Source organism: Phycodurus eques, chromosome 21 (assembly GCF_024500275.1).
Source record: "Phycodurus eques isolate BA_2022a chromosome 21, UOR_Pequ_1.1, whole genome shotgun sequence".
Taxonomy (NCBI): Eukaryota; Metazoa; Chordata; class Actinopteri; order Syngnathiformes; family Syngnathidae; genus Phycodurus; species Phycodurus eques.
In genome coordinates, this window is record NC_084545.1 from 5,212,501 (window position 1) to 5,234,043 (window position 21,543).

Consider the following 21,543-nt stretch of genomic DNA (forward strand, 5'->3'; position numbering starts at 1 on the left):
CTCGAAGGGGTTGCCGGGTCGCAGCGTTCCCGACCGGGGGCGCTCGCCCGGTCTCAGCTTGGCGGGCTGCGCGTGGCGAGAGTGCTGGCTGACGGGTGGCCTGGAGGGGGCCGAGGGGCGGCCCGGCTCAGAGCCGCCGTGCGGAGCGGGAAGGTGGGCCGCCCGGCCCCCGACGTGCATATTACTGTTGACCTGAGAAATGTGGGTTTTGTTCATTGCCGAGGGCTTCTGGCCGGGGCTTGACGCCTTCGTCTGGATGTCCCCCGAGGAGCTTCCGGGGCCGCAGCTGTAGTCCATGCTGACGGGCGGGCAGCACTGCGCCACCCTCTGGTGGTTCCCCTCGGGGGACAGGAGGCTCTGCATGAAGCTCTGGTGGCAAGCTTCTTGTTCGCGTAGCAGCGAGGGTCCGACGTGCGCTCCCTGTGGGCCGAGGTGGACGCTCGAGTAGCCGCCGCGGTTCCTGCCGTCCGCCGGAGGCCCGACGCCCATTCTGAATGTTCCCTGCTGCTGCGTCCTCTGCGACTTGGGGGCCATGTCGCTCCCACGGGAAACCTGAGCCTCGAAACCACCGAGCTGATGCGCACCCGGTCCCGCAGCCATAGCTTTGAAGGGCGGACACTCCGTCACGCGTTGAACGTCGGCCGACCCCGGGTGGTCCGAGGGGAGCCGGCCCTGCGGGTTGTGCGCCACGTTGGCCTTAGCTCTCCCCGACGCGTCCATGTAGCCCCGCGGGTCGCCCTGCTCGGACGCGGCAGCGCCGCCCCGGCCTGGCTGGAGGTGGTGCGCCATGCGCTGCTGCTGATCGCCGCTCGTTGAGCTTTTACCGATGAGCGCCTCGGCAGAGTAGCTGGAGACGCGGTGGCGCTCCTGACGTGACGGCGCGCACGACAGGTCGGACGAACGGGACGCCGGATTACTGGGCGGGGAGATGAGCTGTTGCTGCTGCTGCTGCTGCTGCTGCTGCTGCTGCTGCTGCTGCTGTTGCTGTTCCAGAGTCCGCGAACTCATCATCCTCTGCATGGCAGTGTGGTCCTGACCAGGCTGAAGGGAGACACAAAATGCCATGTCATTTTCCCCTGACCCAGAGTCAGTTTCACTTATTAATATGATATTTGGTCAGCATGTCTGTCATGGGTAGAGCCACAAACATGTCTCAAGACCCCATCTCTCGGGTCACCGACTGTCAAGCATAATCTATTGCTTATAATCATACATTTTACTTTTTAATGTAAAGTCTGTGTCAATGTTATGGCATTACTTTCGGTTTTTTTGTTTTAAGTTCAGGTCCCGGGTGGGAACCACATTTCTAATGTGGGTCTTGAACTGACAAAATTTGGAAAAAACATGCATTTTCTGTCCTTGTCCTCGTTCGGGCCTTTGCTTTAGGAAGACACGCACAAGTGAGCAACACTGCCACCAGGTGGTGACCAGCAATATTGATGCAGGAGTATGCAGTTGTCATTACCGGCTATGATTGTGCAAACATTGAGCAGACAGTCTTTTTGCCGTCACGATCTATTCATGGAAGGCAAATTTTTATTAATTTTTTTATACTACCCCTCGACAGGAGAATTTAGTTTTGTTTGTTTTTTGTATCAGCTGAAGTCTGCTGAAAGCCATCAACTGGAGCTATAGTCAACACCATCAAGCAGGTAATATCAGTAACAGTAACAAACATAAAAGAACGCATAAGGGAAACTGAATTTTTTGTTTTGTTTTTTGTACAGCAACGGAAATAGACTCAAACTGGAACAACGGTTGCCCGTAGAGAGCCAGTCAGAACTGCAAAACCATATAAATACATAAAGTTGTTATCGAAGCACTTTCTAACATCGGGAGTCAATGTCAATATGCTGGCAAGCAGTTGCTTAGGTAGACGATATTATTTAAAACTTTTTCCAAACATTCGCAGGGGCCACAAACATATCAAGAACAACAAGGTTCCTAGCACAGGGAGTCTTCAGTTAATAGCTGTCTCGACGTACGATGTTACGAATGGCACTCAATTGACCAGTTTGCACAGTGATTTTTGATAATCGATTAATCGTTTACAGACCTTGTTTAACTTAATATAGTCCAAATCCTCGGAATTTCAGCCAGTAAATAATTGTATTCATTATAATAATGAAGCAGTAAATATCCACATTATAATATAAAGCAGAGTGGTTATCTTTGTGTTTCATCAAAATAAGACATTTGGAAACATCTTTAACTTTAGAAAACAATTGTCAACATTTTTGCCTTTTTTCTGATGTTAAGGGCCAAACTAGTAACTGAATCCTAATTTGTTTATCCATTTTGTGCACTGTCAATCTGAAATAATGCCCTGTTTTCTGATAAAGGGATGGAAATGTTAGTTTTTTTTTAATCCAATGAATCAATTCACCCAAAAAATAGTTTAAAACAATTGTTAGTTGCAGTCCATGCATACAGTTTCCATTTAACTGTTTTATATTCATGGCCTAGAACTTGACTACTCCGTTAGCGTAGGTTAATGATAGACTACAGCGCATACAAATTTGGGTTAGAAACGGAACTCTGTCATGAAGCAAGGACCCCAGTACTGATGGGCTAGATTTTGAGGAATGTTCCAGAGAGTTGATGCTTGACAATGTGAGGACTGACCTTGAGGTGGTCCTGCTGAGCCAGGTGGTTGTTGTGGTGGACTCTGGCTCCTGCAGCTTGGGCCTCACAGCTCTTCTCCTGGTGTCTAAAGTGCTGCTGCTGCTGTTGTTGTATCTGTTGTTGGAGATGCTGCTGGTGCCTGCTATGGGAGTTCTGTTGCTGCTGCAGCTGTTGATGGTGTTGTTGTTGTTGGTGCTGCTGCTGCGTTTGATGCGTGGGCGCTTGGTGCTGTTGGTGCTGCGACTGTTGGTGCTGCACCGACTGATGCTGCTGCGACTGTTGGTGGGACTGCTGCGCATGCTGCTGGGCGGGCTGCTGTTGCTGCACGTGCTGTTGATGTGGAGCCTGTTGCGGATGAGAGCGCTGCTGCTGGACTCCGGACTTTTCCAGGTGATGCTGCTTCTGTTGCATGGCGACGGCGGCGGGCGAGCCGGTCTGGCCGCCTCGGACCAGCCCCCTCTTCTTCTGGGCGTGCTGCTCTTGCTGGAGCGCCCTCTGGTGTAGCGAGTGGCGCTGCGCGGGCTCCGGCTGCGTCAGGTGGTGTTGCAAATGGTACAGGTGGTGTCTCTGTTGCTCTTGCAGCTGCTGTTTCAAGTAAAGGTTGCTACCCAAGTGCTGGCCAGGCTGGGCGGCAGGATGTTGCGGATGTCCCTGGGGCGGGTGGAGCACCCCCGGCTGGTTCTGCTCAGGGGGGCAGTGGGCATCCGCGGCTCGAACTACCGTGCTCATGAAGGAGTTTGTGGAGAAGAGGGAGCCTTCCGGATTAATCCTCGCCATGGCCGAGGACAAGGGAGGCAGTTGTCCTACCATCATCTGGCTGTGGTCCGGTCCTTTCACATCCATGTGGCCCACAGTGGGGGCCGGCGGAGGGCACGGCTTGGGTCGCTTCCCTGTGGTGAGCATGGCCTCTTCCTGGGCCTGCCGCTTGGAGAGGATCTTAACTTGTCGCTCAGCCTGAGCCATCAGTAAAGCCGTTTTCATGGGGGCGAACTCATTCAGCTGGGCTGCACCTGAGCACGGCGAGAGTGCATTGTTGGAGGGTTGGGAAATGTGGACTGAGGCGGCAGCGGGCGAGGGCACAGAGCAGTGTTGGCCTGACAGACTGGGAGAGCCCGGGTAGGGTTGCTGAGAGGAGCTGGGCCTGATCAGGTTGTTGATACTCAAGCTGGCGACGGTGCCACTTTGCACTGAGCTCTGAGTCTGGGCCTGGGAGAGGGAGTGAGACTGGGAGTACGTGAGGAGATTAGCCGGGTTCTGTGGATGCCTGCTTCCACCGGTCGCACTGGCAGACCCATCGCCACCTTCTCTGACGGATGCCTGAACTGGCGGTTTAACTGTTACTATGTCTACAGGTTTGGTCACTTTAGCCTGCTGTACATTGGAAGCTTTTTCTTTACCAACGGAATCTTTCGGAGGCTGCCACGTGGCCGGAGCCGCGTCGTTGCCGACACAGGTTCCGGCCCTCCTCCCAGGACTGTCCTGTTCTAGCATAGCCAGTGCTAGCATCTCAGCCTGCTCGGACGTGAAGGTAAACGTTCCAAAGGAGCCGGAGGAGGCGCTCATGCCCTGACCCTGAGGGAGCATCGAGGCCACGGAGAAGCCTCTGCCTCCCGCCGCCACCGTGGACATAGGCGAATCGGTTACTGGGGGCTCCATATTTTGATCATCTAGGTTAGTGTATAACCTCTGAGACAGCACAAAGTCTTTCTTAGGTGTCGTATCAGATGTGGACACTGCTAAGGTAGTAGCAGGTCTCTCTTCCTGGGCCTGTCTGTTTTTCCCTGGTGGCTGAGGAAGTTTCACTTCAGTCGGCACATTCGGGTCGGGTTGCTTCGTTTGCGCTCTCGCGGCTGAAACTGCTTTCCTCAACTCCGAACTTGTTATAGCGGCGCTAACCGACGACAATGGAGTTGCAGTTGTGGATTCGGTGGATGAAGGAATGGGCTCATTTTTACTACAAGGCACATGATCTGTGTTGTTGGGTGGCTGGTGACAAGATACTGATTGCGTACTCTGCTGTTGCAGAGACTGTTACTGTGGTGCAGACTGAAGTAGGACATGCAGTACGAGCAGTGGTAAAGCTGTTCACTACATCACCGCCACCTGTAGCAGTGACAACAGTTCTGCTCGGTTTAGACACCGTAACGGGAAGAGAAGAGTTACTTTGCGTTGTGCGAGTCTCTGCACTGGTGGCTAGTTGCTTCACTCCTGATTCTACAGGCTCGCTTACCGCCGAGCTGTCGTTTGAAGCTGCAGCCGCTTTGTCATTAGTGGCCAGGGCTCCACTCACTGAAGGCGTGACCGATGTCGCGCTGACAGTTGCAATTGCGGTGGCCGTAACACTCGCGTTAGCTTGACTAAAAATAACATCATTGGGATTTGTGCCGACTGAGCCGACACACTGCGGCCTGGGCTGACTAAATAGGGTCGGACCGCTGGATGTAACGCAAACAACCGTTTTCGGTGAGCTCTGTGGGGAAGTGACACTTTGTACAGTTTCACCAGATGCCGTCGTGGCGGCCACGGGAGGAATGTCTGAGGCCTGAGATGCATTTCTGATTTTCTTCTGAACTAGCCTGGCTGAGTTCCCTCCTCTTACATGCTTTGTTTTTTTTGGCTGCCGACCGCTTAGTCTGAAGACCCGTCCGTAGCCTCTTTCTGGCAGGCTTAGGCGCACTTGCCGCTAGTCCAGATTTGACCGGGCTCAGGCGAGGCACCTTTAGTTGCTGGACAGGCAAGACCACCGCGGCTCCTGGGACAGTCACAGGAGCAGGAGGCTGTCGTTTCAGCTGGGCCACCGCGGATGGAGAGGCCGGAGGCGGGCCGCCGTTGTTGTTGCTCTGGCTAGAAATGCTAAGTGGAAGGCCCTGAGAGATGCTCTGGTTCAGACTACTGAGGGCCCCTAGACTATTGAGAGCCACATTGGTAGTGGGTTCCTCACTGGTGGTAGGCTGGACCAGTTGGATTGTACTTTGGGAAGCGGTTTTGTCTGCAGTCTTCATGGGCTGTAGGGCAAACACCTGCCCATTCACAGTGATAGTCTGCGGGGTTGTCTGGACTCCGGCAGATGCCTGGCTCGCCTGAGATTGATGGCTCACCGGAGGCTGCGCCGGACGCGGGAGAATGTGCACCAGCTGCTTCCCACCCACACTCTGCAATGTCGACGTTGAACTGTTGGGTGTTTGAGTGACGGGTACAGAAGCAGGCACAGCAGCAGTCACGGCAGCAGGCACCAAGCCAACGTTAGGATTCTGAGGGGCGGGCGCAGCTTGGTTGGGAGCCTGGATGATGACAATATGCTGACAGGGCGTCGGGTTGCTCGCTTCTTCTCTCATGACCGGCTGGCTCGGGCAGGAGTTGGCCTGCTGCAGAATGACCACGCTGGGGTTGTTGCTGTTCTGCGGTGCCGAGGCAGTCGTGCCACTCGGGTTGACCTGCAGTACCTGCATGGTCTGGAGGAGTGGCAGCACGGTGGCCTGCTGTTGAGCTTGAGGTATGAGCGACTGGGGCTGAGAAACTACGGCGGGGCGGGCCACCACAGTCGGCTGGGGCACGACGGCCGACTGCGGGAGCACGGCGCATTGAGGTTGCGGGGCGATTACTGGGATTGCAGGTTGTAGCTGTGACGCCCTTGCCGGAATATGTGCGGTAATGGGGGCTCGTTGTACAGGAGGTTGCATCTGTATTTGAATCGGCTGAACGGAAGGAGGCTTGGTGCCCACGGGACACACTGTCACCTGGTGGACAGCTTGGGTGGTGCTGCCTAGACTCTGGCAGACAGGCTGCACTGTGTTGCCTGCCATCTGAAGCGTTGTCCATGTTGTTTGCGTGCTACCGGCCGCACCCGCCCTGAGAAGGGCTTGGCTGTTGGGGATAGCAGTGTAACTTGCAGTCCTGGGGGTGGCATCCCTTACTGTCTGAGTTAACGTGGCGAGACAGGAGACGGGCGGCTGAAGCTGAGACGCTGATGTAGCTGCTATGTCGGTCTGGGCAGGGACAGCAGGTGGCCGGGGCGGGCCGGCGTTTACGGCTGGGAGCTGGAGGGTGATGTATGACACGGAAGGTGGCTGAGGCGGCTTCTCAATCACACACCGCTCCACTACCGTGAGGCCTGTTGTCGACTGGGGAACACTCGAGCCGGAGCGAACCGAAGTAGCAGAAGAAGTAACTTGGAGCAATGCTCCATTCACCCTCACGCTTGCGCTCACTTCCGAGGGGGGCTGAAGGATTACTGTTTCCGATGGCTGCTTCCCGGTCCTCGTCTCTTTTCCTGCGGGGCAAATCACGTTACCGTTGGAATAGACGATTATTCCCTTGGGCAGCTGATGAGTGGGAGTCACTTTGGCACAGCGCTGCTTGCCCTTCCAGTGGACCGTGGGGTCTTCTAGGAGATTGATGTCGTGGGCTTTGAGGAGTTCAATGTAGTGGGCGCTCTCCTTGCGAAGCTCCTCACACTGACGCCGCAGTCGTCTAATCTCCTCCGCTGTAGAAATCGAGAACGTACAGAACCATCTGTCACGTGCACAGGCTGTATAAGTTTACAAAAAAAGCAATTCCACGCTAATAAATGCCTCGCCTTGATTAAAGGCAGCCCAAATCATGCACTTACCTAAGGGTGATGAACCCAGAGGACAACAAAAAAAAACTTTCCCAACACAGTCTTAAGCGCTTTTGTTTTCTTACTACGACACACAAAATACTAATTTTTTTATTATTACACTATGTTTTTGTTTTGCAATTACCATTCCCGTTTTGTAACACAGCTGCAACTATTCTCTTGACCAATCAACAGATAGCGTGTCCAACTTCGCCCATAAATACATATTTGTTAAAAAAAATAAAAATAAAGGCCTCCTGTCAAATAAACACCTGGTACTCTCTGCAGTTGAGTAAATAATTATGTCCTGCTACTATTAAAGGAAAAGTAACATTCATTGTTGTAGTAAAAATTAGACTTTACACCGATTTTATCGACCTGATCGGTATCGGACGATTTTTAGCATTTTATGCTGATCGGCTTTAATGTCATAATTCGCCGATCCGATCAATGACTACGCGTCCCCATCGTGCACAGTATATTTGAATCCAAAAGCTAGTTTATCTTTAGCCTTGTCGCATGTCTTTTGACGTAGTACTGTAAATATCTGACGGCCAATAAAGTTATTAAAAGAAAAAAAAAAAGTCGGCGGTATGGAACAGACAACTCGTAATGCCCGGATCAGACTACAAGACAAATTTGCTCTTTCACAATTGCACTATGTCAGACGACTGCAATAAAATCTTGTATTCCGATACCACCGCATCCCGTTTTTTACGATCAATGGGCTTTATCTTGTCAACTCAAAATGGGGAAAAACGTGTGTTCGGGGTCACCGGTGCTCAGTAGAGGAGAGGACGTTCGTTTAACGCTTGCCTGATGTATGTTCACGTACTTTGAATACGATACGGCTCGCAAGCAGGCAACATAACGTTATGTAGCCTAGCAAGCTAGTGCTAGCACTAACGGTTGTGTGTAAACATGCCGCCGTTCTGTCGAATCATGCTTTAAAGTTTTGGTGTGGTTGAAGTAATTAAAAATAAAGTAAATTAATTATAGTAAGTTAGCACTCATTATTTCTGTCATGTTGTAATGTTGGTTTGACCTGAATACACGATCTGACTAGAGCAGTGATTTCCAACCTTTATGGAGCCAAGGCACGTTTTAGAATTGAAAAAATCTCACGGCACACCAACAAACAAAAATGTCACAAAAAGTGGATACATTAATTATTGTATTTACCTCTTGCCATCTAATAGAAGACCATTTATTTGTTCTGTCTGTCACTATGCCTCACTGTCATAAATAGAGGAACAAAGATACATTATTTATTGTAAATATAATTTTTTGAGCAATTAAGTACACAAGTATATTCAGTAAATGAACAGATCATTTAAATAGACACATTCCTCAAGCTTGTGATTGGATCAGTGATCGTTTTTTTTTTATTTTATTATTATTTTTTTTTAATAAACTCTGTGATCGGCCCCAAAAATCCTGATCGTGTAAAGCCTAGTAAAAATGAGGATTCCTGATCAGTTCACAACAGGAATATCAGCATTAGAATTTGTTGGATTCTGACGTTGTTATAACTTTACCTTGGACTTTATCGCCGCCTTCCAGGAGCATTGCGTCATTTTGTTTCTTCAGTTCGTTGATGTAACGAAAAGCCTGGTCCAGGATCATGTTCTTACTCTGCATACACAGACAAGGGTGAGTGGGAGCCTATCTTGAGTGAATTTAAGCGAGCGAGACGGTACAGCTTGCACTGGTCGCCGGCCAATCGCAGGGGACATATAAATAAACAACAATTTACACTCACATTCACACCTGGACAATTTAGACTCTTCAATGAACACATCATGCATGCTTTTGGAATGAGGCTGGAAGCTGGAGTACTTGGAGAAAACCAACACACGCATTTGAAGAATATGCTTACTCCACACAGGATTCAGACCCAGAACCTCAGAACTGTGAGGCAGGCAATCGTGGAGCGCAAGAGGGAGGAACAACTATAGTTGAATGCATCTTACCTGTTTAAGTGCTTGTGAACAGGGCAACAGATTGCCAATGCGGTTAATCCCTGCGTTTATCTTCTCTTTCCGGTGCCTCTCGACTGAATACGAGAGAAAAAATGTAAGTGATCGCAACATAAACACAGGTGATGTATAAGCGGATATTTTACCTGCATTGTGGGATTCTTTGTTTTTCTTCTTTCTGCAAAAGAATTGGGAAACGTAGGCATATACATACAGGATGTCTTTCTTAACAACAAATATGGCTCAAGTAAGATGGTTCAAGTATGGCTTACTTTGGTTTTCGACCGGTTGTCTCGGTTTCAGTCATCTCTGGCATCCTTTCCCAAACAGTTGCCTGTTTGATAGGGCACCAGGCTAGTCAATAAACTCACCAGGTTGACCTGAGATCCTTCCTGTGGCCGTCCTGCGACGCAAACATCCATGATGATACAACATGTAGATAACACGTTCAAAAGATCTTAAATTGTAGGTATTCTCTCAGGATGGTTTAGAAACAACCGTTGCTTCGTTCAAATATACACAGTGCTCCTGCTACAACCACAAGCTTTTGAGCTAGCACTGCAGCGTTTGTGGCGCCTGTGCAAAAACTAAACACACGCACACACAAAAAAAAGTTGAATATTGTGTTGGAACTTTATTTACTTATCACGCCAATTGTTCAAATACAAAGTCAAAAGCAATCTATGCTTATTCCGGCTACCGCGCTAATAGTTAGCCTAGCTCACTTTTAAAGCCAAAAACGAGCCCCGTTTCGTCGCGGCTCCAATGACAAAACGCTATTATAAGCGTATATGTACCCACTCACCTGTAGTTTGGACATTTTATATAAGTGTCTGCACCTCCGACAACCTGAGAGAAAGGTTAGAGAAGCTAATTGTTTGCTAGCTACCTAGCATGCTATTTCAACCCAGCTCTCAAAACAATCGTAGCTCCAAAAAGAGGCGGGGGCTAAGGATCTGACAGCCAATCGGACTTCAGAGCACGGGCGACGCAGCCAATCAACATGGGCGAGCGGCGACGTAGAGATGCGCGTACGCTTCAACCACCTTGCTGCCTTCGGATGCCCGTGTAGATTTATTATTTAACCCAAAATCGGCTGGGTCGCAGGATATGTATATATTTTATTGGTTCGCCGTATGTTGGAATTTTTTTTTTAACTTCACGAGAGTGTTTTGTATTTTCTTTGGATTTTTTGGGGTGCTTCTTGTGACGGTACCATACAAGATACCAGTGACGGCATAATAACCATAGAGCCGGAAGCGTAGTTTTATTATACAGAAAATCATTTCTCATACTTGTATCTTAGAAGTGACAACGGAAGCATCTTTACTGCAAATAGTAATTCATTTATTTTGCCATTAAAAAGTCATACAATATAGAGCTCCAGAAAAAGATAAATTCTTCAAAGAAAGAAACCATGCTTATACTACAGTAAAGAGAGGACACAAGTCTCCTTGCATGCATTCGGAGTCAGAGTTTCCTCTGGGTGAAACGCACACACGTGCAGGCACACGCGCGCACACACAAGCGTTTTAAAAGACCACAAGCGGACCACTTCGGCGGTCGATTCTCGGCAGGAAGTTGTTGGGAGGAACAGCTATGCCGAGACGCACTCCATCCCAAAAGATGTCGCGTTTCCTCTTTGGAGAAGAATGCGTTGACATTCAATACCATTTTGCAAAACCCAGGAGAACCTCTGAAACACAGCTCTGCAATGTCAAATAAAAATAAAACCAACTTTTATAAAAAAAATAAAAAAAAACAACAAAAAAAAAACAGCCAAATTGGTTTAAAATGAAGTCATTCCAAGCGCACCACCACCTTGTTAATTGCTCCTCATGGCCCACGAAGAACACATTCAAACTTCCCGCCCCCTCAACCCACACAAACCATCAGGTGTGGTCACGCCGGAGCAATGGTCGATCTTTTAAACTGTTTCAAAACCAGAAACTATAGATAACAGCCCCCCCTCCCCCATTTAGCTTTTAGAACTGCATCAAAACCAAGTCAAACACAAAGTATGCATCGCAAACACCACACTCAGGTTGTCAATTGGAGGAGCACTTTTTGGACACTTTGTCAATTAACTGCATGAGTAACGTGGGGGGAATAAAAAACAAGTAATTTCAATTCTTTTTTTTCTTCTTCCCCAATTTTGTCTTTGAAAGCGTCTTTGTGGGGGTGGGGGCGTATGTCACAGTTCTTTTATCCGCAGGTCAGGTGTGCTGGTTTTTCCGAAAAGCGGGTGACGCCCCGCCCGCCGCTTCCGTTATCGCCGTCCTACTCCATCTTATGAAGCTCTCTGCTGGGCGGCGCGCTCGGGCTGCGCAGGCTTTTCTGCAGGACGTGCGCGTCAGCCGGTTCTATCCTCTTGTAGTAGTTCTTCTTGGTCTCGATGATCTCAAACCCGAACTTCTGGTAGAAGTCGATGGCCGACTCGTTGCTTATCTGCACGTGACTGTTGGAACGATTAAAAATAAAAATAAAAGTCAGAATGTTGTTTTCTGCAGGCTAATGATTAGCACATCTGCCTCACAGTTCTGAGTAGTTTTACATTATCTTTAATAATTTTAATATGTTTTATGATGAAGACAGATGCATCCAATCTCCATTATGTGGGAAAACATTGGAAACTTACAGGTAAATGTTGTCAAAAGTGCCATCCTTCTCGCAGATGTTGAGCACGTGGTTCAGCATCTTTGTACCTACAAGTGCCACAATGTACAATTTCTCAATAAAAAGACAAAAAAAAAAAAATCCTATTTTGTGCGGCTCACCAATGCCGAGTCTCCGGTAGGGCGCGAGACAGCCCAGCGTCATGATGTACAATCGCTTTTGGTTCTGAGAGTGGTCCACTCGGCAGCACACGGCCCCCACCGCGATGTCATTGAAGTATGCTGCAAGACAAATAAAGGGAACCGAAAAGAGCCCCCACCTTCATTTAATCATCCTCTAATAAGCAATGCGTTTCCAATAGGTATTTATGTATTACGCATAGTTACTTGTACATACAGTGGAACCTCGCTATTTGAATGCAACACTTTCCAATATGAATCCTTATGGCGATGAAATCTCACAGGATGCGCCAACCTCGGAAATTGGGATGAATTTTCCAAATTGTACATCTTAGGGATGTTCAAATGGTGATGTTCCAGTGTACTATTATCAATATCAAAAACACATACATTCAATAAACTTTGTTCTGTTATTTAAAAAAATTAAAAAAAGGGTAAATTTGTGCTGTCACTTACCGAGCTTGGCGAGCTCGCCCACCTCGAGCACGTCCTTGTAGAACTTGTCGTTGTAGCTGACGGGGAAGATGACCTGGTTGAGGCGCTTCAGCTGCTTGATGTTGTGGGGCGTCACGTCACCCAGCTCGATCCGGCTACTGGAACAAGAGCGAAACGGTCAAAGGGCTGACACGCATGCGACGTGAAACATCCAGCTCAGTCCTTCAGTGTGTTCCTTTCGGATTAAACACCACCACAGACGGCAAGCAACCACAGAAGAGGAATCCAAAATCACAGCAACGGTCATCTTAAAGGGGAGAGTAGGTTTGCTTTATTGTAGTTTTACTATTTACTGTCCCTGCGCAGTTAACAAATGCTAAGCTTTTAAGAATAAGTCAAAATGAGGGTATTTTTTGTTTTTTTTTAACAGACAGCGGCACTCGTATGAATGCATTGTGCGCACACAGCCTCCGTGTGAACGCTCACCATTCTGTCACACACACACAGTTCGATTGACAATGAAAGAGAAAGGTGAGGAAGAGCGAGCTGAACCCATCCATCCATTTTCTATAGCACTTATCCTCATTAGGTTCTCTCGGGTGACCTGGAGCCTGTCACCGTTGACTTCAAGGGGTGAAAGGCAAAGTAAACCCTGCAGGTGAAATCCACACCGCTGAGATTCGAACCCCCACACTCAGAACTGTGAGGCAGACCTGCTACCCACTACGTGCAAAGTGCTGAAGCTTGGTGAACCCTCTTGTCCCAAAACGCATGCTTGTCATAACTGACATTTAGGGACCACATTCCAAACTCCTAAATGAACGTTTGACTTGTCAGTTTTAACATATAAACAAGTTAGGTTTCCGGATTTTATATGACTAATTCAGCATCCCAACGTCCACTTTAACCGCTGTCTAATCACAGCTAAGGTCGGGGGGGAGAAAAAACATTCGTAGTTAAGCGTTAGCTCGCTAGTTCCACACGCACCGGCTTGAAATCGGCGGGCCATCAACGGCGCTGTCGCTAGGCTTTTTATTTTTATTTTACACCATCCGGCTCGGGTACCGAGTTTAAAAATAGCTTAGCAGGCTAAGCTACGTAGCTGGCTAGCCTCGCCGTCTCCTCCCCCGGTGACCAAATGCAGTGGTGAACAAGTTCACGGGCGGCTTAAAAAGCGGACACTCACCCTTTCATCGTAAACGGATACAATTTTCACCGAGTCTCGACTTTTAGCGTCGTAACTGGCGGAGACGGGGAGATATGACGAGAGTTGGGGTCGGGGATGCCTTCCCGTTTTACCCTCCACATGTAGCTCTTTGCTACGCTTAGCTTAGCCGCCGCCGCCGCCGCCGCACCGCTTTCCACGATTGTGAGGAGCCTGTCAACCCCCGACCCCGCGCATGCGCACTAGTGTCGTACACGATGCATGGTATACCCTGAATTTAATCTGTCAGGATGTACTTTAGGTTGCAATGCCGACAGCAGAGTAAAACGAAGCAAAATAAAAGCAAATGTGTATTCTGTACAACAAACTGTGCATTGTGATATAGTTACATAATAGACATCATAGTACATGGTCTTTTTAAAAGATGATATTGGGATGAATGAGGTGAGGTTGCAGAGTGTTCCTTTCGTTTTGAAAGACAATTAAGTAGTGCAGACTTTGGGGGGAAAAAGAGGTTAATAAAACTGCTGGAATTGAGAGTGGGGTTGGTGGTATGCATGGTGAGCAGAGTGTGAAGTTACGGTTGGGTTTTACCAATGAATGTGTTTTATATAAACATGGACTTGTGATTTTGTCTGCGGGAGTAGAGAGGACCAAATAGCCAGGGAGTAAATGTCAACCCGTTGGTGTCACGGACTGTGCTTTTTTTCATGCTGGTTGTGGCACCGTACGTACCAGACTCCACTGTTCCATAAAACTAAAACGGAACAATTTAATGTAATCATAAGGTTGGTTTTTTACTATTTACGTGCAGTGGAAAGGAACGACCACCAGGGGGCAGTGCGGCTCTGCCTCACTTGCCTACCCTGAACGCACGTCACTGCAATATATATATATATATATATATATATATATATATATATATATATATATATATATATCTCCATATCCATCCATCCAGTCATTTCCTTTACCGCTTATCCTCACTAAGGTCGCAGGCTGCTGGAGCCTATCCCAGCTATCTTCGGGCGGGAGGCGGGGTACACCCTGAACCGGTCGCCAGTTAACAAATGCTAAGCTTTTAAGAATAAGTCAAAATTAGGTTTTTTTTTTTTTTTAACAGACAGCGGCACTAGTATGAATGCATATATATATATATATATATAATATAATATATTATATAATATATATATATATTATATATATAATATTATATATATATATATGTATATATATATATATATATATATAAGCTTCAAAAAGATTTTAAAAAATATATTACATCTTCTTGAGCAATAAACTCGGAATCACTGTTACAACCAACAAAGTAAAAGAAAATGCAGCACTTATGAGGGTATAAGAGCTACAAATCAATTCATCAATTTCTACTGCTCGATAGAAATACTCAGGGTTAAAATGAGAGCTAAAGCCATAACTACAGTTATGATTAATTTCTCGAGCGACTCCATTTTGGCTCAAGCGTCATTGCATAGATATCAGTCACATTTTAAGATAGCCACCTCGTAACGTAACCGTGTGTTCGGTTAGCCGTCGCTAATTATGAATAGGCACTTGGCTCTCGGTTCAAATTACATTTAACTCAAATACATATATATATATTATTTCTTAGTTATACGTTTAAATTATATTTAAGCGTTCCAAAAATATTGCGAGTGGAGTATCGTCTTGTTGTTAATGTCTTCGTGAAGTTCCGGGGGAGGATCCAAAATGGCGGCCCGAGCAGTGGCAGCTTCCGTCCAGTGAATGAAGTCAGCTGACCTCAGCCTGCTGCTGTCACGCACCACAGCGCGCATCGTTTTCACTCGAAGCACGACAGCAAAACACCGCTTCCCAACCACACGGTGAGCCCAATATATTCTTATACAAGCGCCACGTACGCTATTGAATTCAGAATTGCTTGTTGTTTTAAGACAAGTAAGCCATTGCACCAAAATGCTGGGGGCCCCCTGTTACCTCTCAGGCCGTGAGTCGCTCACGTCGTGTTCATGTTACCAAATAACTTTATTGTTTTTATTTTAACATGAAGTCAAACCAGTAGTGATATTATTTTGAAGTGTATTTGCTGTAATTACATTGGGCGGCTCGGTTGCTAGCATGCGTAATATTAAGTCGTTTTTTTTTTATTATTTGTATTTTTTTTTGTCATTACACTATTTGTTCAAAATCATACGAATTAGGCGAGTTTAACGGGTTAACTCGTTTGAATTGGATTTTAATTTCCACACCAGGACGCCAGGACCATGCCACTTACATGCAACATTCTAAACACACCATATTTACCTACACACACACGCACACAGTCGTGTGGTTTAACCAGCAGGAAGACACATTACCAGCTGTACACCTTTTAACCACATTACAGTGATGAGGAGCCATTATGAACTATAAACATTACTAATATTGTGGATTGCAAAGTTCCCCATTCACAGTGTGCATGCTCATTTTCCACTTCCTTATCGGGCCAGTCAGTCATGTGCCACAGTCACATGGTCATGGATGTCATGTCATGTATTTGCTCAGTGCCCTTATGTGGAATGCATGAGGGATTATGAAGAAGTGAACTTAAACACATACGCGCGCGTCCGTGTGTGCATTAAATGACTCAAAGAGGTCATTAATCAGTCAAACAAGCCACTTTATCTTCTCAGTGTTTGGTCATGTCAAGATGCACTCAATTTGTTTTTTGTTTTTTTTTGGTGTGAGATGATCTGTGCAGTTACTTCAGTGGTCTATTGGTGGTGCTCTCCTACCATGTAGAGTAGCAGCCTCCCATGGATGAAGTGTTCGGGTGTATACAAGCAGAAGTTAATGAATCCAATGACCACAACTAATGAGCATGGTTATTTTTCTTCCCCCAGTTAGAACCCAGTGAAGATGGACACATCCAGGCTGCCCAAGATCCGGGACGAGGACCGAGAGAGCCAGTTTGGATACGTGCATGGAGTCTCTGGACCAGGTTACTGCCACACCATGTGTTGTTTACATAAGCCACCAGCTTTCTAAAGTCTGGATGATTATTGTTGTTGTTGTTGTTGTTGGTTTTTGTTGTTTTTTCACTCTAGTGGTGACGGCGACCGCCATGGCAGGGGCAGCCATGTACGAGCTGGTGCGCGTGGGCCACAGCGAACTGGTGGGAGAGATCATCCGGCTGGAAGGAGACATGGCCACCATCCAGGTCTATGAAGAGACATGTATCCTTGTTGTAGGCCAAATGTTAAAGCATACACTCTCTGTGGCCACTTGGGTAGATACTGTACTCGGGATGTGCATCTACATCACTGAGGCTGATGTGATGCGTTTCCCGATACACTGCGAACTGTACAATACTGCACTATACAAACAGCTTGCTTTTAATTTTGTGTTATCTCTTTATATACATTTATGATGTATTTAACAACAAGGAAGAGTCTCCGACGTGCATTTTCCTGAAATTGTATCCCAGCCGGAGTGTCCGTCGGCGATCCGGTGCTGCGTACCGGGAAGCCCCTCTCGGTGGAGCTGGGCCCGGGAATCATGGGCTCCATCTTTGACGGCATCCAGCGGCCCCTGAAGGACATCAACGACCTCACGAAGAGCATCTACATCCCAAGAGGCGTTAACATCGGATCCCTTAACAGAGACATCAAGTGGGAGTTCTCGCCCGTCAAGAGTCTGCGGGTATGTGGGCGTGGAATCTACATTCTATTTTAATTTCCGTGGGGAGGAATTCCGGAGTAATGGAGCCCAAATGGAAAATGCTCGACTTCTTTTTAGTGCTCGCAGTCAAAAAAAAGATGGAACATAAGGTAGCACTAAATCAGTCAGATAGGAAGGTGTTCAGCCATGTAATATTTTATAAGTAAGTAACAAAACTTAAAATCAAATCTCAGGTGGTCATTAATTGATTGTCAGCAATAGCGCAGATGTGGCATCTGTAAAACCGAGGGTTACGATGGATTTTCTTTTTTTCTTTTTCTCTCTGTTAGGTTGGCAGTCACATCACAGGCGGAGACATCTATGGGATGGTGTACGAGAACTCCCTCATCAAGCACAAGATCATGCTTCCACCCAAAAACAGAGGCACTGTAACCTACGTGGCCCCACCGGGAAACTATGACATCTCCGTGAGTACCAACACTTACTCCGCCCCATATTTTGCTGGGCCAATGTCGAGTTCGCATTTTGTTAATATGACGACCAGAGGTGGAGCCCGAGCCTTTGAGTCACAACCGTGGTCACGGAACAAATTAAGCTCGTATCTCAAGGCACCGCTGTATAATTTCACACGTAATGTGTGGGTCTGTACATCAGGATGTGGTGATGGAGCTGGAGTTCGAGGGTGTGAAGGAAAAGTTCAACATGGTGCAGATGTGGCCCGTCAGGACAAGTGCGGCCCGTCACGGAGAAGCTGCCCGCCAATCACCCGCTGCTGACCGGCCAGCGAGTCCTGGACGCCCTTTTCCCGTCAGCTCTTTTAATTATTTTTCTCTCGAGGGAAACGGCGATCCCCCGGCTTGGATCTCTGAACCTCTTCCTTCTATCGCAGCTGCGTGCAGGGAGGAACCACAGCCATCCCCGGTGCTTTCGGCTGCGGGAAGACCGTCATCTCCCAGTCGCTGTCCAAGTACTCCAACAGCGACGTCATCATCTACGTAGGCTGCGGGGAGCGTGGTAACGAGATGTCAGAAGTGCTGCGAGACTTCCCCGAGGTGGGTAACTAAGGCGAATAGTTACTGTAATTAATATTGTATGTCACATTTTCTGTGGGCCTTTGAAAGCCATACACACTCAAAGTCACAGATACTACAGTAGAACCGAGGATGGGGACCTCAAGTGAACCAAATTAATACCTTCTCCTCACATGCACATTATTGGGTTTAATCATGCAAAATTGTGTGAATATCAGTGATGGTATGTTGCGCTGACGCCTCTTTGTGTTCCCCCCACAGCTGACCATGGAAGTGGACGGCAAGACGGAGAGCATCATGAAGAGGACGGCGCTGGTGGCCAACACCTCCAACATGCCCGTAGCTGCCCGAGAAGCCTCCATCTACACGGGTACACGTTGCAGTACTCTCTTTCCTAACAGTCACACCCACTTAAATATGGTTTGTGTTCGGCAGGAATCACGCTGTCCGAGTACTTCCGAGACATGGGATACAACGTCAGCATGATGGCCGACTCCACCTCCCGCTGGGCCGAAGCGCTCAGGGAGATTTCGGGACGTCTGGCTGAGATGCCCGCTGGTAAGTGAGGGAGCTCCTTGGTTTTTAAAAAAAAAAAAAAAAGAGGGAGAAAGAGAATTCATTTTTTTAATTTATGGACAAAATCAATATGGATGAAAGGGACCCTTTAAAAAATAAATAAAAAGCCAATTCACTGGGCTTGTAGGTCGAATTTTAATCGCTAACGCTCCCTTCAAAAGTTTAGTTTTACACATGTGAAATGGCCTCCAGGTGGAGCCAGTGCATCAAAGTTGTGAAGTACTGTAAAAGTAAGGGGTGCGTTTCGTCTGCAGACAGCGGCTACCCGGCCTACCTGGGCGCCCGTCTCGCCTCCTTCTACGAGCGCGCCGGAAGGGTGAAGTGTCTGGGCAACCCCGAGAGGGAGGGCAGCGTCAGCATTGTCGGAGCGTGAGTCGATCACTCCGCTCATTTCAGGGAACCCGCATGTTTTGTTTTATTTAACTCGTCGTGAGGACGTAGCAATTGAAAATGTGTTTGTTTCTAGTGTCTCGCCCCCTGGTGGTGACTTCTCCGATCCCGTTACCTCAGCCACACTCGGTATCGTTCAGGTAACGAACCGTGATCAACTCCTGCGTGGCGAGGCCATCTTCTCGACGAAGGAGGCGCGTTTGTTGACGTCGTATCTTGTCGCATCAGGTGTTCTGGGGTCTGGATAAGAAGCTGGCCCAGAGGAAACACTTTCCCTCAGTCAACTGGCTCATCAGCTACAGCAAGTACACCCGTGCCCTGGACGAGTACTACGACAAGCACTTCGCTGAGTTTGTGCCGCTGCGCACCAAGGCCAAGGAGATCCTGCAGGAAGAGGAGGACCTGGCCGAGATTGTGCAGCTGGTCGGGAAGGTAAAGTTGCTGAAGTCGCCGTTTGAAAAGTGATTTCAAGAAAAGCGCTCACCTGATTACTTTGCCGTGCCAGGCGTCACTGGCAGAAACGGACAAGATCACTCTGGAAGTGGCCAAGCTGATAAAAGATGACTTCCTGCAGCAGAATGGCTACACACCTTACGACCGGTCAGATGCTTCACCTTTTTAAAATTGTATTATTATTATTTTTGTAATCTTATTCCCCACTCTCACTAGTAGAGCTAAGTGATATGGCCTTAACATAAAAGCCCATATATATATATATATATATATATATATATATATTAAAGTGTAGGGACTTAAATGAGTTGAGATGATCTTAGATTATTACTGTTAGTGTGGCAGTAGACTCTGACATGTGGTCCTTCCACAGTGTTGTGTGCATCCGTGTTTATGCTGCAGGGAGCTATGCAACTTACTAATAAAGTAAATAAAACGAGTTGTCAGTATACATGTCTCAGGTCATCGACGTGTTAACTGCGGACCCCAAATGAACTATGTTGCTAACCAAAACGGCAGCATCTACCAAGGCACATAAACAGGCTCTCAGATGGTTTGGTGTTCGAGTTCCATGTACTCTATCAAAAATAGTCTACACAGAGACAACTGGCGTTCTATGAGGAAATACCATAAAAACTTTGTATCAAAATCCAAAATGTTGCTGATCATTTAAATGAATGAATAACTGATAGCATATTTTATTCCACAGATTCTGTCCCTTCTACAAGACTGTGGGGATCCTGTCCAACATGATCGCGTTCTACGACATGTCGCGCCACGCGGTGGAAACCACAGCGCAGAGTGACAACAAGATCACCTGGGCCATGATCCGGGAGCACCTGGGAGAAATCCTCTACAGGATCAGCTCCATGAAATTTAAGGTTTGTAGGGATTTTTGCTTTATCGTTTGAATAAAACAAGTGTTACTTTGACCGAATTTCAAGCTTTCGCTTGGTCAAGACAGAAAAATCTTGAAACTTGCGAGTCAAGGCAATCGTTTCTCAAGGCACCTCTATATGAGTAAATTCCATTTTGACGGATTAGCCCCACTTTTTCAATCATTTTTGGGGTTAAATTTGTTTTTGTTTTTAATGCAATTATAATAGATGTGATCTGCAGATTTTCGCTATTCACGGGACAGCCCGGTCCTTATACCCTGCAAATAGCAGGGGTCCACTGTATATGATATTTATATGATCACTTTTCTAATTTCTAAGTGATACAATACTGGTTTGATTATTCACAAGCTTCCCGTTGTGTCAACGCAGGACCCGATGAAGGACGGCGAGGCGAAGATAAAGGGCGAGTACGCACAGCTGCTGGAAGACATGCAGAACGCCTTCCGCACTCTGGAAGAATAGACGTTCCATTTTTTGTTGTTGTTGTTATTTTGTTGGGTCTCCAATCCATCACATTCCGTCTTTTGTGTGTGTGCGCGTGTGTGCAACTTCATATGGAGGTCAAAGAGAATAAGATGTACTGTATTTGTGATTATTTCATGCCTGCATGATCTTGTATTATCATGTCATTTTTGTTCACATCATCATCCTATGTGTGTGTGTGTGTGTTTGTGTGCGTGCGCTCTTCTCCATTGTAATTCATACACTATCATCTCTGTACAGAAGAATTATGAACCGAATATGTAAGGAGATCATTCTATTTATTGGAACATTTTTGACGTAACTGTCGTTTTGTTCTTACGCTCGTGCGTGGTTGTGTCGTGTACTTCTGCCGCGTGGATGTCTGTACGAGTCCGACGGCTCTCGAGTGATTAAATGATGTGTGTGGTTGGGGGAAAAAAACAAAAGGAAAAACTGGTATATGCCTTTGTTGCTGTTTG

The 21,543-nt window shown here is 47.3% G+C and overlaps 3 protein-coding genes across 4 annotated transcripts in view; 1 reads left to right on the forward strand and 2 right to left on the reverse strand.

Annotated features, from left to right (window-relative positions):
* Positions 1 to 10,134, reverse strand: part of LOC133396817 (basic helix-loop-helix domain-containing protein USF3) — an 11,341-nt gene extending 1,207 nt beyond the window's left edge. The window contains 9 exon segments of the mRNA XM_061667049.1: positions 1 to 1,041; positions 2,626 to 4,650; positions 4,652 to 5,111; positions 5,146 to 7,108; positions 8,761 to 8,857; positions 9,196 to 9,278; positions 9,348 to 9,379; positions 9,474 to 9,535; positions 10,007 to 10,134. The exon segment at positions 1 to 1,041 is cut by the window's left edge and continues 1,207 nt beyond it. Coding sequence (XP_061523033.1) covers positions 1 to 1,041; positions 2,626 to 4,650; positions 4,652 to 5,111; positions 5,146 to 7,108; positions 8,761 to 8,857; positions 9,196 to 9,278; positions 9,348 to 9,379; positions 9,474 to 9,535; positions 10,007 to 10,021 — 5,778 coding nt within the window. The 5' untranslated portion in view covers positions 10,022 to 10,134.
* Positions 10,135 to 10,526: 392 nt separating this feature from the next.
* Positions 10,527 to 13,810, reverse strand: naa50 (N-alpha-acetyltransferase 50, NatE catalytic subunit). Of its 2 annotated transcripts, none has more exons than XM_061666381.1 (5): positions 13,618 to 13,810; positions 12,453 to 12,586; positions 11,979 to 12,098; positions 11,840 to 11,906; positions 10,527 to 11,659 (listed from the first exon to the last, which is right to left on the reverse strand). In XM_061666381.1, exons 1-5 carry the CDS (start codon positions 13,623 to 13,625, stop codon positions 11,482 to 11,484), a joined length of 507 nt encoding a protein of 168 aa, XP_061522365.1. In that variant the 5' UTR covers positions 13,626 to 13,810; the 3' UTR covers positions 10,527 to 11,481. The 2 variants fall into 2 exon arrangements, with proteins under 2 accessions (XP_061522365.1, XP_061522364.1); XM_061666380.1 differs by having other exon boundaries at positions 12,453 to 12,589.
* A 1,526-nt stretch (positions 13,811 to 15,336) lies between these two features.
* Positions 15,337 to 21,511, forward strand: atp6v1ab (ATPase H+ transporting V1 subunit Ab). The gene is given in 16 exon segments (XM_061666361.1): positions 15,337 to 15,458; positions 16,476 to 16,573; positions 16,680 to 16,808; positions 17,060 to 17,274; positions 17,583 to 17,720; positions 17,908 to 17,979; positions 17,981 to 18,060; positions 18,143 to 18,305; positions 18,546 to 18,654; positions 18,720 to 18,842; positions 19,115 to 19,229; positions 19,327 to 19,390; positions 19,479 to 19,682; positions 19,756 to 19,850; positions 20,413 to 20,584; positions 20,972 to 21,511. Coding segments are annotated over 15 exon segments (1,854 nt in total). The 5' UTR covers positions 15,337 to 15,458; positions 16,476 to 16,491; the 3' UTR covers positions 21,065 to 21,511.
* Positions 21,512 to 21,543: the final 32 nt, after the last annotated feature.

Excerpts from the sequence above, each read along its gene's own strand:
- naa50 (XM_061666380.1), bottom strand. Across the intron at positions 12,099-12,452 it reads GGGCGAGCTCGCCAAGCTCG|CATACTTCAATGACATCGCG; the intron begins GTAAGTGACAGC and ends TTTGTCTTGCAG. Across the intron at positions 11,907-11,978 it reads CTACCGGAGACTCGGCATTG|GTACAAAGATGCTGAACCAC; the intron begins GTGAGCCGCACA and ends TGGCACTTGTAG.